A 13,272-nucleotide genomic window follows, 5' to 3' on the forward strand; every position below is an offset into this window, starting at 1 on the left:
AGTATCAGCCGACCGATATGTCTGTCAGCTTGTGCTGTAAAGTAATTGTTTCACAGTCACTGGACCTTTGTTGTAATGCAACCTGCAAATTTGACTCACGATGTAACAATAATTTTCTTGTTAAGTCTGTCTGCATTCAGTTTTATGCAACAATAAATCTTTCCAGCAGAGAAAATGTAGCTCAGTAAATCTCCATCCTGCGAAGACAAAAACAGACAGTTTGGCTGAGGGTGGGGGGGAGTTGGGGTGGGGGTTGAGAGTGATGACTCATGCACACAGTAGAGGTCCCTCCCTTTCCATTTCTTTCAGTGTCCAATCAGTTCTTTCGCAGCTGTCATTCATTGCCTCCAAATCAGATCCCCACAATGCTTTACTATCCTCTATAAATCACTTTATTTGCAGAGGTTTAGAACATGCAAGGTAAATGAAAATGACATTCACATCGCTTTGACACACAGATTGCTGCTTGATGTGATTACCTTACGGTGCAGATGATGATTCTCTGCATCAAGGATGTTTTGGTGATTCAGTGGCCTCAAATGCAACTGAAACACACTTGGACACATTTTCTGTTGCTCATGATAAATGTAAAGTTGCTACTTTATGCATATTAAGCTATCTTAAATTTTGACCAAAAATCTAATATTAATTCTCTAAATGGTTCTAAGAAGCTAGATTAATTTGTTATTTTTCTTAAAAAAATGTAATCACTTTCAGATTACTTTTGTAGAATGCAATCAGTCTATAAAATGGTAGAAAGACTAATCATTGCCTTGGGTTGATATACAGTAAACATTGAGTTATTGGCTCATAGTTCCAGAGAAGACACAAGTGCCTGCTATCCATGTTTCTCCAGGGATATCGTCAGCGCCGCGGTGGTGTAAGAGCCAGTCTCAGGACTCCTTGAAGTGGGCGGATGCTTGACATGGGCTTTATGAGCTTTATGTAGAGGAGGATAGGGACAGGGGTTTTCCTCCTTGCAGTCAGATTTTTATTGAAAAATATAACAAATGTAACCAAAAACAAAGGCAGAGCTGGCCTGAATTATCTGAAAGTGGTGGTGAGTGTAAAAAAAAAAAAAGAAAAAAAAGAAGAAGAACACGTAAAGGAAGGAAAAGAAAGAAAATGTGTGGAGTTTGATGATGTTTGGTGAGTAGATTAAGGGGGTATTAGAAGCTTCATAATATGTCAGCAGCGTTAAAGCTACTTGCTTTAAAACCAATTATCCATTAAGTCCAAAAAAATAAGCATTTAGCAGCCGATCATGTAAAGGAAGGTGCTAGAGAAGGAGGCACTAGTTACATCTAGGAAGAACTCCAGAGGCATGGATAATGTGGCACAGTGTATCTTTATGTCTCCCTCCATGCAACAGGGTTACAGTGACCCTCAAGCTACGTCAGATAACCACAACCACTATCCATTAAATTAGGAGTCATTACGGCTTCTAGCTTGGCATCCTACGTCAGTGACTGCAACCCTGAAAAATGATAAAGTGATAATCGTGGCTCTAAACTTTGATTCCACTGCTACACCGCCAACATTTTGTTGGTAACACCAGCAGGTAAATTGAGTGTAACAGTATTGCCTCTCCACACTGATTTCAAACCACAACTTTATTCACATAGATAATCCCAGTTGGATCTTTGTCAGGTCAACATGTTTAAAAATGGTTATGTCACCCATATATAACCAATAAGCTGACGATGACAGATGTGGTTCCATCAAACTTGCCCAAAGTGACATTTTTCCACACATGGAAATACACTTTATTAGGTACACCTGTACAGTCTAATGCAATCCAATGCAACACTCAAAGTCTACTTTTATGATGCCTATAATGTAATAAGGGCCATAGTGGTGGTAGTTTTCGCAGTTTTGTCAAATTAGTTGTGTTGTTTTACACCATACAATATCTTTAATCAGTACAATAACTAAATCATATTGACGTCACTAAGTCATACACCACAAACTATTAACAAGTACAAACTATAAACTGGGTCATATTTCATGGAGAAAATGTTATTTTGTGAGTTTCCCGATGGACAGTAAAGTAAACTGCTGTAAACTATAGCTGCTGTCAGCTAAGGGTAGCTCAGTTTGTTAGCCGTGATGCCTGAACTGTGAGCTCAGAGCACATGGGGTAGTGTGTTTGTACCACAGGTTTTTTTGGACCGTAAGGGGAGGGTTTCAGGCCTGGGGCACGGCAGAATGCTGACAGGGAGCAGAGCCACTGTCATGACAGAACCAGAGCTGGGCAAGCGGGCAATGTAGCTGGGCTCAGCAGCCTGTATAATGGCAGAGGATAAGAGACCTAAGAGGACATTGGTGGAGGAAGCTAAGAACAGAAAAGTGACTGGCAGTGACTGAGCAAGAGGCCTCCAGAAAAGAGTAAATCTGACACATCTAGTTGTTGGCAAGGTCTTTCTGAATAATATTAGCTAGCTGCTGTGTCTTGTGTTGTTGATTTTTAGGCACTCACAAAGTTGTGAACATAAGTAATATAACAAATAATCATAACAAATACACATGTACAGCTGTCCATATTTATCACAGTGATACTCTTGTGCACTCTGAAACTGGGGATGTTACACTGCAAAAATACCAATTTCTATGCAATGTTGTCTGAAGGTAAAGTTCACCCACTACATGACAAAACATGTATTTCCTGTCATGGTATCCAGTCATACCTTGAGATTCGTGGGTTTTGTTTTGTTGATATGTGTCTCTGAGAGTTTTGCTGCCACCCCACTACAGCGTAGGTGAGTGGTATTTCTGTTGTGGTGCCCATTCCCACAGGACTCTGCCTTTCAGCAATGCAAAGTGATACATTCACACCTACAGGCAAAATGTTTTTTGTCACCAGTTTACCTAACCTAAGGGACAATGTTGAGTATTCTCTGACAGCTCCCACATCCCCGGTTGTCCCAGGATCAGCACCTTGGACAGCGATCGTGGCACACTTCTGTACAAAATGTTTAAAAAAATGATCCACCTGAGACCAAAGGAGGAAGATCTACTGATAGTCTTCAACCTTTACCAGAGCTGATCGGATTATTATTTTTTGAGTAGTTAAATTTTTCCACATATTTCCACATAGTCTGGTTGCCATCCAGGATGACTCACAGATAACATCACATTAACCAGAGCCCCTGCTCGCGCCTATATTGGAAAAATTAAAGCGCATTAGAAAAAAACACACACACGGCTCTAAATAATTTAAATCGGTTCATTGCAAATTAGTTGTGTGGTGTGGTTTTGTAGCTTCCTCCCTGTGAGAGATAACGTTGCTTTAATAGAATTAAAATATTTATTTTCTGCTATTTGGTCAGATTAAATTCAGTTTATAGCGGTTTCATCTCCTGCTTACACTTCTGCCAGAAAACCATCCACACAATAATATTGCATTCATCAGGTGGAACATTCATGATCATAGACCTATTACAGTAAATATAGAGATGGTGTGTTTGTGTTTGGTAAAGTCAAGCCTTGGGCTGGCCCATGAATTTGCATTACAGTGGATTTTTATCACAAATGGACTTTTCTCTGGTGGCTCTCATTATTATATTGAATGGGGATTTTCTATTTTAGGCCACCCACAATAATGGCAAACTAAGGATTATCTTTGATAGCTGTGGGTTTACCTTTTTATTTGTACAAACAACTGCTACTTAAGCGGATTTCTAAACTTTGAAATAAAAATGTTTGCCTCTTATTGACCTAGTGGCTCCTCCTGTGCTTTACTCTCCACCACCCTAAGACAACCTTTATCTGGTAGTAAATGGCTGTTGTATAAGCAAGGTAATACTTGAGAGGTGTCTTGAGGAGGTAGAAAATAGCCGACTCGTTATTTTCATGTATCACGTATGTATCACCCATCTGACCTCCTTTTTTTATAAATGGTGGTGAAGCAGCTTTAACTGACTTATGACACAGAGTTATTTGTACAGTTCACATAGTCCTGCACAATATGTCATATATTTGATCATCACTTTTGGTTCACTTCTTTCTCCACAAATACAGTTAATAAGCTGCTTGATGTCCACGGCTTTGTGAACCGTTACAATGCTCTCCTGAGCTCAAAGCAAGGTGACATCAGGAAGAACATATAGACACTTAAACTTGCATATGCATTTCATAACAGGGCAGATTTGTGCCTGAAATTTACTATATATGGTGTTGGGAGACACTGACAAACAGACTAGACAGCTTCCTAAAATTGTTTAGATAGTTTTCTCTGCCTTGTGCTTCACTGAGAACACACACACATCTGTAGACCAACAGTCTATGTCATATTTCAACCAATCCAAAAAAGGGATGGACACTGGACCTGCCTGCTCAGTATGTGTGACTTTGTGACTATTTTCCCACGATAGACAGCCAATGAGAAAAGTCCAGTGTTTCAGACTTTATATTAACCAAAACTTTAACATTGGGTGTTACTCAGTGCTCCTTATTTTTAGTGTCCATGGCTGACAATGAAAGCTCAACATTTATTTGCAGCCTATATATTTTTTTCTGTCTTTCTGTGGATATTTCCGTGCAGTATATGATACACACTTACTACCAGACAATGGCTCTTCAGCTGCTCTCGTTTCTCAGTCACCTCATCCTCAGGGGAAGACGCCTGACTTGCAGTTGCAGCTTGCTGTTACTTCCTGTACATAATCACGCCAGCAGTGTTTTGTGATTGCTTGGAACAAGAGCGGTGCTGACCAATCAAAAAAAAAAAGATGAAAGCTGTGATAATTGAATAATGATGGCAGTCTCAAATGGGAATTTTTGTTTTATTGTTTGTAACTGTGGCATTTAATTCTAAGCTGAATACTTTTTGTTAATTGGCAGAACAAAGGACATCCCTTTGGGTCTGGTATGTTCTAGGGAGCGTGAATCGTTAAATGAATCATTAGTTTCAACTTCCAATAGTTAAATGTGAACCTCTTAGATTTCATTTGATACAGAAAAGTGTTAATCTTTGTCAGCCTTGTTGTACCTGCATGTACATGTTGGCTGGATTTGGGTACATTCCAGTCACAGTATGACTGAGTCTGCTTGAAGTGTGTGAACCAAAACAGTGCAGTGACTGACACTGATAAACAACTCTTCTGGGATAAAAACAAGAGACGAAAAAGAAGAATGCATTCACAGGTGGACTTAAACGACCAGTGTGTAGGATTTGGTGGCATCTTGCGATGTAGCTCCGGATTGCAGCCCCTTCGTCTCACCCTCTCCTTCCTAGTGTGAAGGAGAAACTGTGGTGACCACGAAACACACAAATAACAAGCCCAAACTAGCACATGATGGTTTTAAATGGTGGTGGACTCCATGGAGGAGGACCCTCAGCTTCTGTAGATATAAAAGGCTTAATTTGGGTAACACAAAATATAGCAATTCTGTTCAGGTGATCATACATTAATGAAAACATAGTTATTGATATTATATTCCATTTCTGACACATTCTGTAGACCCCGCTAAATCTGACATACTTGACCTTTAAGTCAGGCTTCAATAACGCTTAATCTTTCTCAGCCCCTTTATAAGCGCAGGGCCTTCAACATGTGTTTGTCATAAAAAGAAATGCCAGGGTAAAAATTATTTTACCCTGGTATTTTTTTTTTTTTTTTTTTTTTTTTTTTTACCAGTTTTTTTGATTTTTCAACCCCCTTTCCTATTTACTCACAGGCTCACATTTAATCATACGTCACCTACAATTAGCATGATAACGTTCACCAAATTAGAATTTATCCTTTGGGGGGACTGTGAATATCAGCCCCAAATTTCATGGCAATAATCTGTTCATTAGTGTTGACACAGCTGCTGAACAAAGTGGTGGAGCAACAGGAGGACTGAGGGACTCACCTTATCACAAGCCTATTTATCTCAAATTTTCAAACATTAGGCTAGTCATAAAAAGACCTGTTGTATTATCTCTGTGTAACCAACCAACTGTACAGCAGGGGAAGTGTTGAGTCTCATTATGACGCACAAAATCCTAAAGCCTAAACGTCCCAGAGTAAAAAAAACTATCCTTATTTCCTTATTGGTGTAAATTCATCTGCTAGGATTAGTAAAAACAACTTATGACAAGAACTCTGATCACTAGAATGACTAAACGGTCCTTACGCATGCTCCAACACAGTTATATTACAGTTGGATGACTTTCTTCCTTCACCAAATCCTCATAATTAATTCCTGTTTCTCATTAGTCTACTTAGCATTGTAACATCAGGGGACATTTAAAAAAAAAAGTAATAGAAAAATATTTTTAAGTCTCTCACACATGTACTGCCGGTCTCTGAAAAAGGCTGGCCTTTCTTCATGACTTCTGAGCGCCTCCAAAAAGGATTTGTTGATTCTCACTTATTCACTTGGAAATGACCTACAAACTTCAGATGCGTGTTTTTGAAGGCAAATGAGCAAATGCTGTGTCTTGTCCTAACTAGCTCAAATACCTCTTCAAGTGCCTTTTATTTAAACCCATGCCAGAAGAGAGCAAACAGCGCTGAATAGATGAGGAATGAAAGTATTTGTCGTAACTCTGCAGCATTCCTTTGACAAAAGACAGAGATTATCTTTAACATACAGAGAGGCATTTGAAGGAGCCCTCTGGCAGGGTTTTGTCAACATTTTTGTGCTCCTGTATCACTTTATCACTCATTCACTCACTCTCTCCTACTTACTCTCAGACACACAGGTAGTCTGTTTATTTTAAATTTAAGTAGGTGAGGCAAAAGGCCGTGTGCATCTCAGACATCGCTGATCACCATCAACATAATCTCTCGACAGAGTAATTGCGGGAAGCTTTCATGCCTTTTGAGTTTGTCTGCTCTCACTGGCCATCTGCTTTGTGCACCCCACCCCAACCGCCGCCTCCTTCCTGCAAGACCATTGCACACGCCTTTTCTCTACTTTTAAATAAAGGAGAGAGAGGAAAACTTATTTACACTCTTTCTTTCAGGAAAGTTTGGCATCTGAAGAGAAGCTGTAGAAAAACGAGCGCTCCTGAGGCTGCCGGAAGGTGACATACGTGTAGCTGTAGGTAATTTTGTTATGAGATAGTCTTAATATTTTTTCAGCATAGCAGCAGTTTTAAGTTTAGAGATTTACGCTCAGAGCCAAGTGCACAAAGACAATGGCCAGGTATGTAGACACTTCACTACTTTGCAGTCGATAAAACCAGCAAACTTTTCCATAATCACAACCTCCACCTTCATCTGTTCATACCACGCTCTCATGCTGCAAACCCGGCCAAAATTTGTGCGCACTTGTATCTCCATGAACTTTGTGTGACAGAGAGAGAAATGCAAACCGGTTACCTTCACTCTTGCCATGGCAACGGACGCGACAAGAAAAGCGATCCTGTACCTGTGTATCTGTCTCCCTAATGGTCTGTGTGTTAGTGTAACAAGATCTGTAAAAACTCCCCTCAATGACATTTTAGATCCCCCACTGTAACTGACCTGGGCTGGGGAGTCACAAGTAGGATTTAGGTGAGTACTCAGCCTTCTCTCAGGTTCCTGTTCCCCTTTTCCTAATGAATTCAACCATAAGCAGACTTGAGATGAGGCCCTTTTTTCCATACGGCCAGGATATTATTTACTCTTGTGTGAGCTGTCTTTTGTTTGCAAAACTTTCAATCAAACATTTTTCTTTCCCCACATAATATGTTTGTAAAACCTCCCTAAATAGACACATATTTTTGATTTAACACAGCAAATGAGAGTCTATAATGTGTTTACCTTTTCCTTCTGGGAAGAAAAGCTCTCATTGAGAATGCTGTAGGGTGACTGCTGAAGTGTCCTGCATTATAGCACCTTGCAGCTTCACCGTTGGACTGCACCACTCGGACCACTCCTAACTCTCCTATTCCCTCTGCTGGGAAAGGCAGATATTACACACCCTAAACAAAGTACAAAGCACAGACTTCAGTAATTACTTTTGTTTTAAGCCTCATCTCTGCATCCAGAGCCTGAGACGACCCACATGGTGTTCTGGCTTCTTTCCAGTCTACTGCTTTCCTCGGAAAGGCCTGGTCTAGGTGAGAGCCTCGCTGACACCTCTGCGTATGAAATATCAATGTGAATGACTCACTCCCAAGTTTGGTGTCAATCATCATCGCAAATGCCAAACCCATTATCACCAAATCTTTTCAAGAAGTTGTTTTGTCCATCTGGTGGCAGAAGCAGCAGGCTTTTTGAAAAAGAGGGCTTTCACAACAACAGCATTCAGGGCTTTTGAAGAAGCTTGTTTTCCCTCAGGGTGAGGAGACTAGATTTTCAATTTACCTTATGAATGACCCTGTAAACATCCAATTCTACATTTTTGGTTGCACACATTTAATTTTTAGCTTAGTCTATTTGGTGTGCGTGTGAGTGAGAGAGAGTGAAAGGGTTTTAACTTGTATTAAAACCCTTAAAGATGGATCGTGTCTGTGCTCATTGCGGCAGTGATTCAGATGTGAATAAACATACTGTATTTATGTTTTCAATCAACCACCTCTAATTATATTGAGAATCAATTTGGCAGTCTGTTCTATCATTTGCACCAGTGACATAAATAGGTTTTACCTTTGTTCGTCTGGCCACAGCTTCCTGAAGATGTGACAACATGATTGTTGTGACAAGTGCTGCACACTCCAGCAGAGACTGTTTCAGAGACTAGTTTATCTCCCGGTTGCTTGTGTCGACTGTTTCGATAAAAGCCAGCCTACTTTGCTGTTTGTGTTTGTGTTTCTGTTTTCATTTTCCTTTTTTGTATTGAATAGCACAACAGGCAAGTTCATTATGCGTGTGACTCATCCCACTAGCCCACACCCCCTCCCCATCTGCTGCTGTGCGCTGGAAAGGAGAGGGAACCGCCATTGATCACTTCTTCACACATGCACGCACACACCCCACCTTCAACGTCACTATCGATCGACATGTTTAATGTTTTTGTGGGGAATAGCTGGCATTTCCTTTTGTGTCATTTTGCATCTGTTCCGTACCATTTGCTGACATTATAATAGGTCACATAGCAGAAATGTAAAAACATAAAAAGTAAAGCATAATCCAACCAATTATTCAAACAATCTCAGACTGTTTTCTTTCCCTTTTTTTTGTAGTAGTGGCACTGATGAAATGCATAAGGAAATATACAGAAGACGTTTTCTGCTTTGCAAGTATTAATGAATACTGCTGAGTTTACAGCTGCCTGACTAACAGAAAAGATGCAGAATGGTTGGCAGGTATTGGACATTTCTTTCATGAATAACATTTTCCCACTCTATTCCTTTTTATATGATTAATAAATGGTGTTTAACAGTTAATAAATACCTGTAACTCACTGTAACAGTGACATGCAAATACTCTGCATATTTTAAACCTGTTAATTCATCAATACGAAGAGCATAGTAAATGTACCCTACCCTGATTTTCAACCTTATTACTCTTATAGCATTGTAAGTTAGAAAGATTATTTGAAAGATGTGCATTCAATATACTGTAATTAAAGAGCTAACATTAAATCATAGTAATAACATTAAATAATAATAATAATTCATTTTAAAATAGTAATAGGTTTTTTGGCTCTCTCGTGGTTGCCTTACATTTAAATGTTATTATTTTTCAGACTGAAGGTCCTATTCTTATCACATAATTGCAAGTGCAGAGCAGAAGGTCTTGGGTACATGAAGTGTTTTAGTTCATCTTCAAACTGTGCACAAGAAAGGATAATCTTGAGCTCATTAAAATACTGGTCAGAGCGCTGTTTGCTCTAGTCATTGCACCGCGCTTAAAGGAGGCATTTAGCTAGCATGTTGTTGGGACAGTAAGTAGTACCATTTAATATCTTCAAAGCCTGAAAGTGAGTGGTCCCACCAAAAGACAAAGAGTTGGCAGGTAGAGTATATTATAGTGGTGGTTCCCTGCTGTCTGCTGAGATCCATCATGATCTGTATATATGTAAGCTCCATAGGTGATTGATTATATCCGTTTTCATAATTATTCAAAGCATGTTGCAAGATTGAGGAAAGTGGGAAAAGTTGAAGCAAATGCCTCAGTCAGTCACAGTCAGAATGGGACGTGAAAGGAAAACACTGCAGTGCACTGCAGTGTTTAAGATTAGCAAGTGTCCTCGTTAATTGGTGACTGTAGGCCAACTGTGTCCACAGTTTATTGAATTGATGGGGCTGGCAACACTCATGCCAGGTTCACGCTTATGAGATGAGGAAGATTCCCATGAGTCTTTTGCTAATTTAGAGCATCCATTTTTCTTTTTTAGATGATTCCATAATAGAAAGTGTTGATATATCAGAGTTTCCTAATTTTAATCATGACTTGGAAGTTGACACGGAGGTTGGACAATTTCAGAACCAATCGGCTGTCATCTCAAGATGATTAAGCCTCTGTGACAATGGTGGTCGATGTTTCTAGGCTTTTGGTGTAGCCAGTGCAAATCTGGAAAACGGATAATAGATATCCTCCGCATTCCAGTTAGCAACTTTATATGTGAGAAAAATACATTTCTGTTCATCTTTATAAACAGACAGATGCATATAAATGTAGATAAATCAAATAAAAAGCTAAATTGTTGTCAGATGACAGCTGATGAGTTCCACGGTTTGGACTTCAGCCAATATCTTGGGTCTCTTTTGCTTGACACGCGGACTTTTGCAATCAAAGCGTGTTCAGAGTTGTAATTCCAATTTAACCTCTGCCAAGAAAATTTCCAGGTTGAAACCCTGGGATTAGAGCTTTGTCCTGCTGCTGGAAATTGGAAAACAATGGGAGTGAACCAAAGTTCAGTAAAGTTTTGTACCATAAAACCAAAACAATGGAGTCAGATGATATTTTTTTCCACTGTTCACATTAAAATAATTGATTAAGACGATGTTGACTGATATGAAATATTGATTCTAAAGTAACGATTTTTAGTTCTAATGAACTAACCCATAAATAATGGTTTAATTGTTCTACAGGACCACTGCTATGAGACTTTGAAATAAAGCAACAGAGATAATCAACATTTCCCTGAAATTGCAAGACATGATAGATAATTTAAATAAAGATTAAACAAATGCTTGCCTTTCCCTGTGTATCTTGCGTCAGTGGGTTGTTTTTTTTTCAGATGAACTGTTCCCACAATAAAGTTTTAATCTATCACAGTATTTTAAAATGCAAATGCAGAAGAAAATAACACAAAAAGAACTTGTGGAAGAATTTAGTATTTGAGAGTGTTTGCCTCTCATACAGGATGTGAAGCAGAATACTGTAATAATGCATGTTGATTACAAATGTTACATTACATTATGAGTTGAAAATTGATTTTATGATCAGTTGAGACATGAAGTTCATAGTATTAGTGTTATTAGTGTTAAAAAAAAAATCTCTCTATATATATAGAGGAAGTCTACCCTAAACTTATCTGCAATTTTAAATTTATTTATTTATTTCTAATTCAAATACATTTTCAAATAAATTATTTGAGTTTAGTTTAGTTCATTGGCAGAATTATACTAAACGAATGACGAAAATGAATAACATTGCAATACAATAAAAAAATAACAATACAGCACAAACAGTCTTTAAAGAATGAAAGAAAACAGAAAAAGTAGATACAGTATATATAAAAGCAAGAAATCACCTTAACTCATGGTTCAAGATGAAATGAGAAATGTATTAACCTGTGGACCAGTGTGGAAGATGACAATTTCAATGTTACATTCAGTGAATTCCATAACCGTGGACCTCTACATTTGATAAAAAAATATGATGTCTTGACATGACAGTATGGTAAATGGAAATATTTTTTTATAGAGTGAATGTCTGAAGATGAAATAATAATAAAATATGAAAGTGTCATGGAGATGTATGAAACACATTAACCTTATCTAAGGACAGCAATAAGTATTTTCTGAACAGAGGTGCAGATGAATCTTTGCTGCTGGAAATTAAAAACCTTCTGAAAGCTTTTGTATATATACCAAGCGTCTTTTACATGTTTAATATGGTTCTTCTTTCATCTATTAATAATTCCTAAAAATCTTAAATGAGGTACATTCCATTACTGAATATTGTAGCTACTGTCTTGGAGTAGGAGTTGTTTTTGTTAAAAACAAAGATTTAAAGTTGTTGTTGCTATGTTGCTATAATCATCTGCAAATAATATTGGGAGAAGATTTATACATGTCATGGTCAAGTCATTAATGTACATCACAAATAGTAAAGGGCTGGGATTAGAACCCTGAGGTACCCCACAAAATATTTGTAGCTTTTTAGATATGAAACAATTAATGGATACAAACTGTTCTCTATCATTTAAATTAAGTTATTAAGCCACTTAAGAGCAACCTCCTGCACACCATAATAATTAATTATTGGATTGTTATTAAGTGTCAAATGTTTTGGCATATTCTAAAAATACTTTTTAGCCAAAAAATGTTTATAAAAACATATTGATGGTTATTGAAGGATGTTGTTCTAATCTAAATTCTTATTAGAGGGATAGATTTTTTGAAAAACAGTGTATATACACAATAATTACAGAATTACTGGCATCACCTGATAAATTTACGCTTTAATAGTGACATTAAGTACCCAGAAATAAGACACATTCAGAAACATCTCATGTCGGTGCACCACTGTGACTTAAGCACTGAAATGAAGAATTAACATTGTGATGATAAGAAGATGATTATGATGATGATGATTAATAGTGTATATGGAGTCCTGGTGTGAGAAGAATGTGTTGTTTTCTTGGTTTCTCGCATGTAGGTGGTCCTGGACATGACATTTGGAGGTGGCGGTCATACCAAAGCAATGCTGAATATGGTCCCTGAAGTCACAGTCCTGGCTTTAGACCGAGATCCAACAGCAATTTCTCTGGCCGAGCAGTTAGCCAAGGAACACTCGTAAGTGATTTATTGAAAAGTATCAAGTAGACCAAAGTACAAGTTAGCTCATGTTATAAGCAGTCTAGACAAATGTTTATACTATCTCTGTTTTGCCATACATTTGTATAGTCACAGCTGACAGCTTGACCATTTTGAGCAGTGTTTGGTTTGTGGTCATTATTTCTTAAAACATAGTGTAGGTGTGATTTAGTATTGCGGTTCTCCCTGTATTTCTCACTTCTTCCGATCAAATACTGCTTGCCAAGATACAGCCCCTGAGTTTCACCATCCAATCAAATCCATTCCTCCTTCTTAACTTAAAGCTTTTCTCCCCCCACGCAAAGCTGGTGGGCCCGGCATGTCATTTGTCAGAGTAAGGGCCCACGCCTGCAGTATGAGGGAGA

The 13,272-nt window shown here is 38.3% G+C and overlaps 1 protein-coding gene across 4 annotated transcripts in view; it reads left to right on the forward strand.

Annotated features, from left to right (window-relative positions):
- mettl15 (methyltransferase 15, mitochondrial 12S rRNA N4-cytidine) overlaps positions 1-13,272 on the forward strand; it is a 53,168-nt gene that overhangs the window by 14,829 nt on the left and 25,067 nt on the right. For all 4 annotated transcript variants that reach the window (XM_010731209.3, XM_010731210.3, XM_027281299.1 and 1 more), the window contains one exon: positions 12,750-12,886. In XM_010731209.3, coding sequence (XP_010729511.3) covers positions 12,750-12,886 — 137 coding nt within the window. The remainder of the gene's footprint in view (positions 1-12,749; positions 12,887-13,272) is intronic.

This window comes from Larimichthys crocea, chromosome VIII, assembly GCF_000972845.2.
Source record: "Larimichthys crocea isolate SSNF chromosome VIII, L_crocea_2.0, whole genome shotgun sequence".
Classification (NCBI taxonomy): domain Eukaryota; kingdom Metazoa; phylum Chordata; class Actinopteri; family Sciaenidae; genus Larimichthys; species Larimichthys crocea.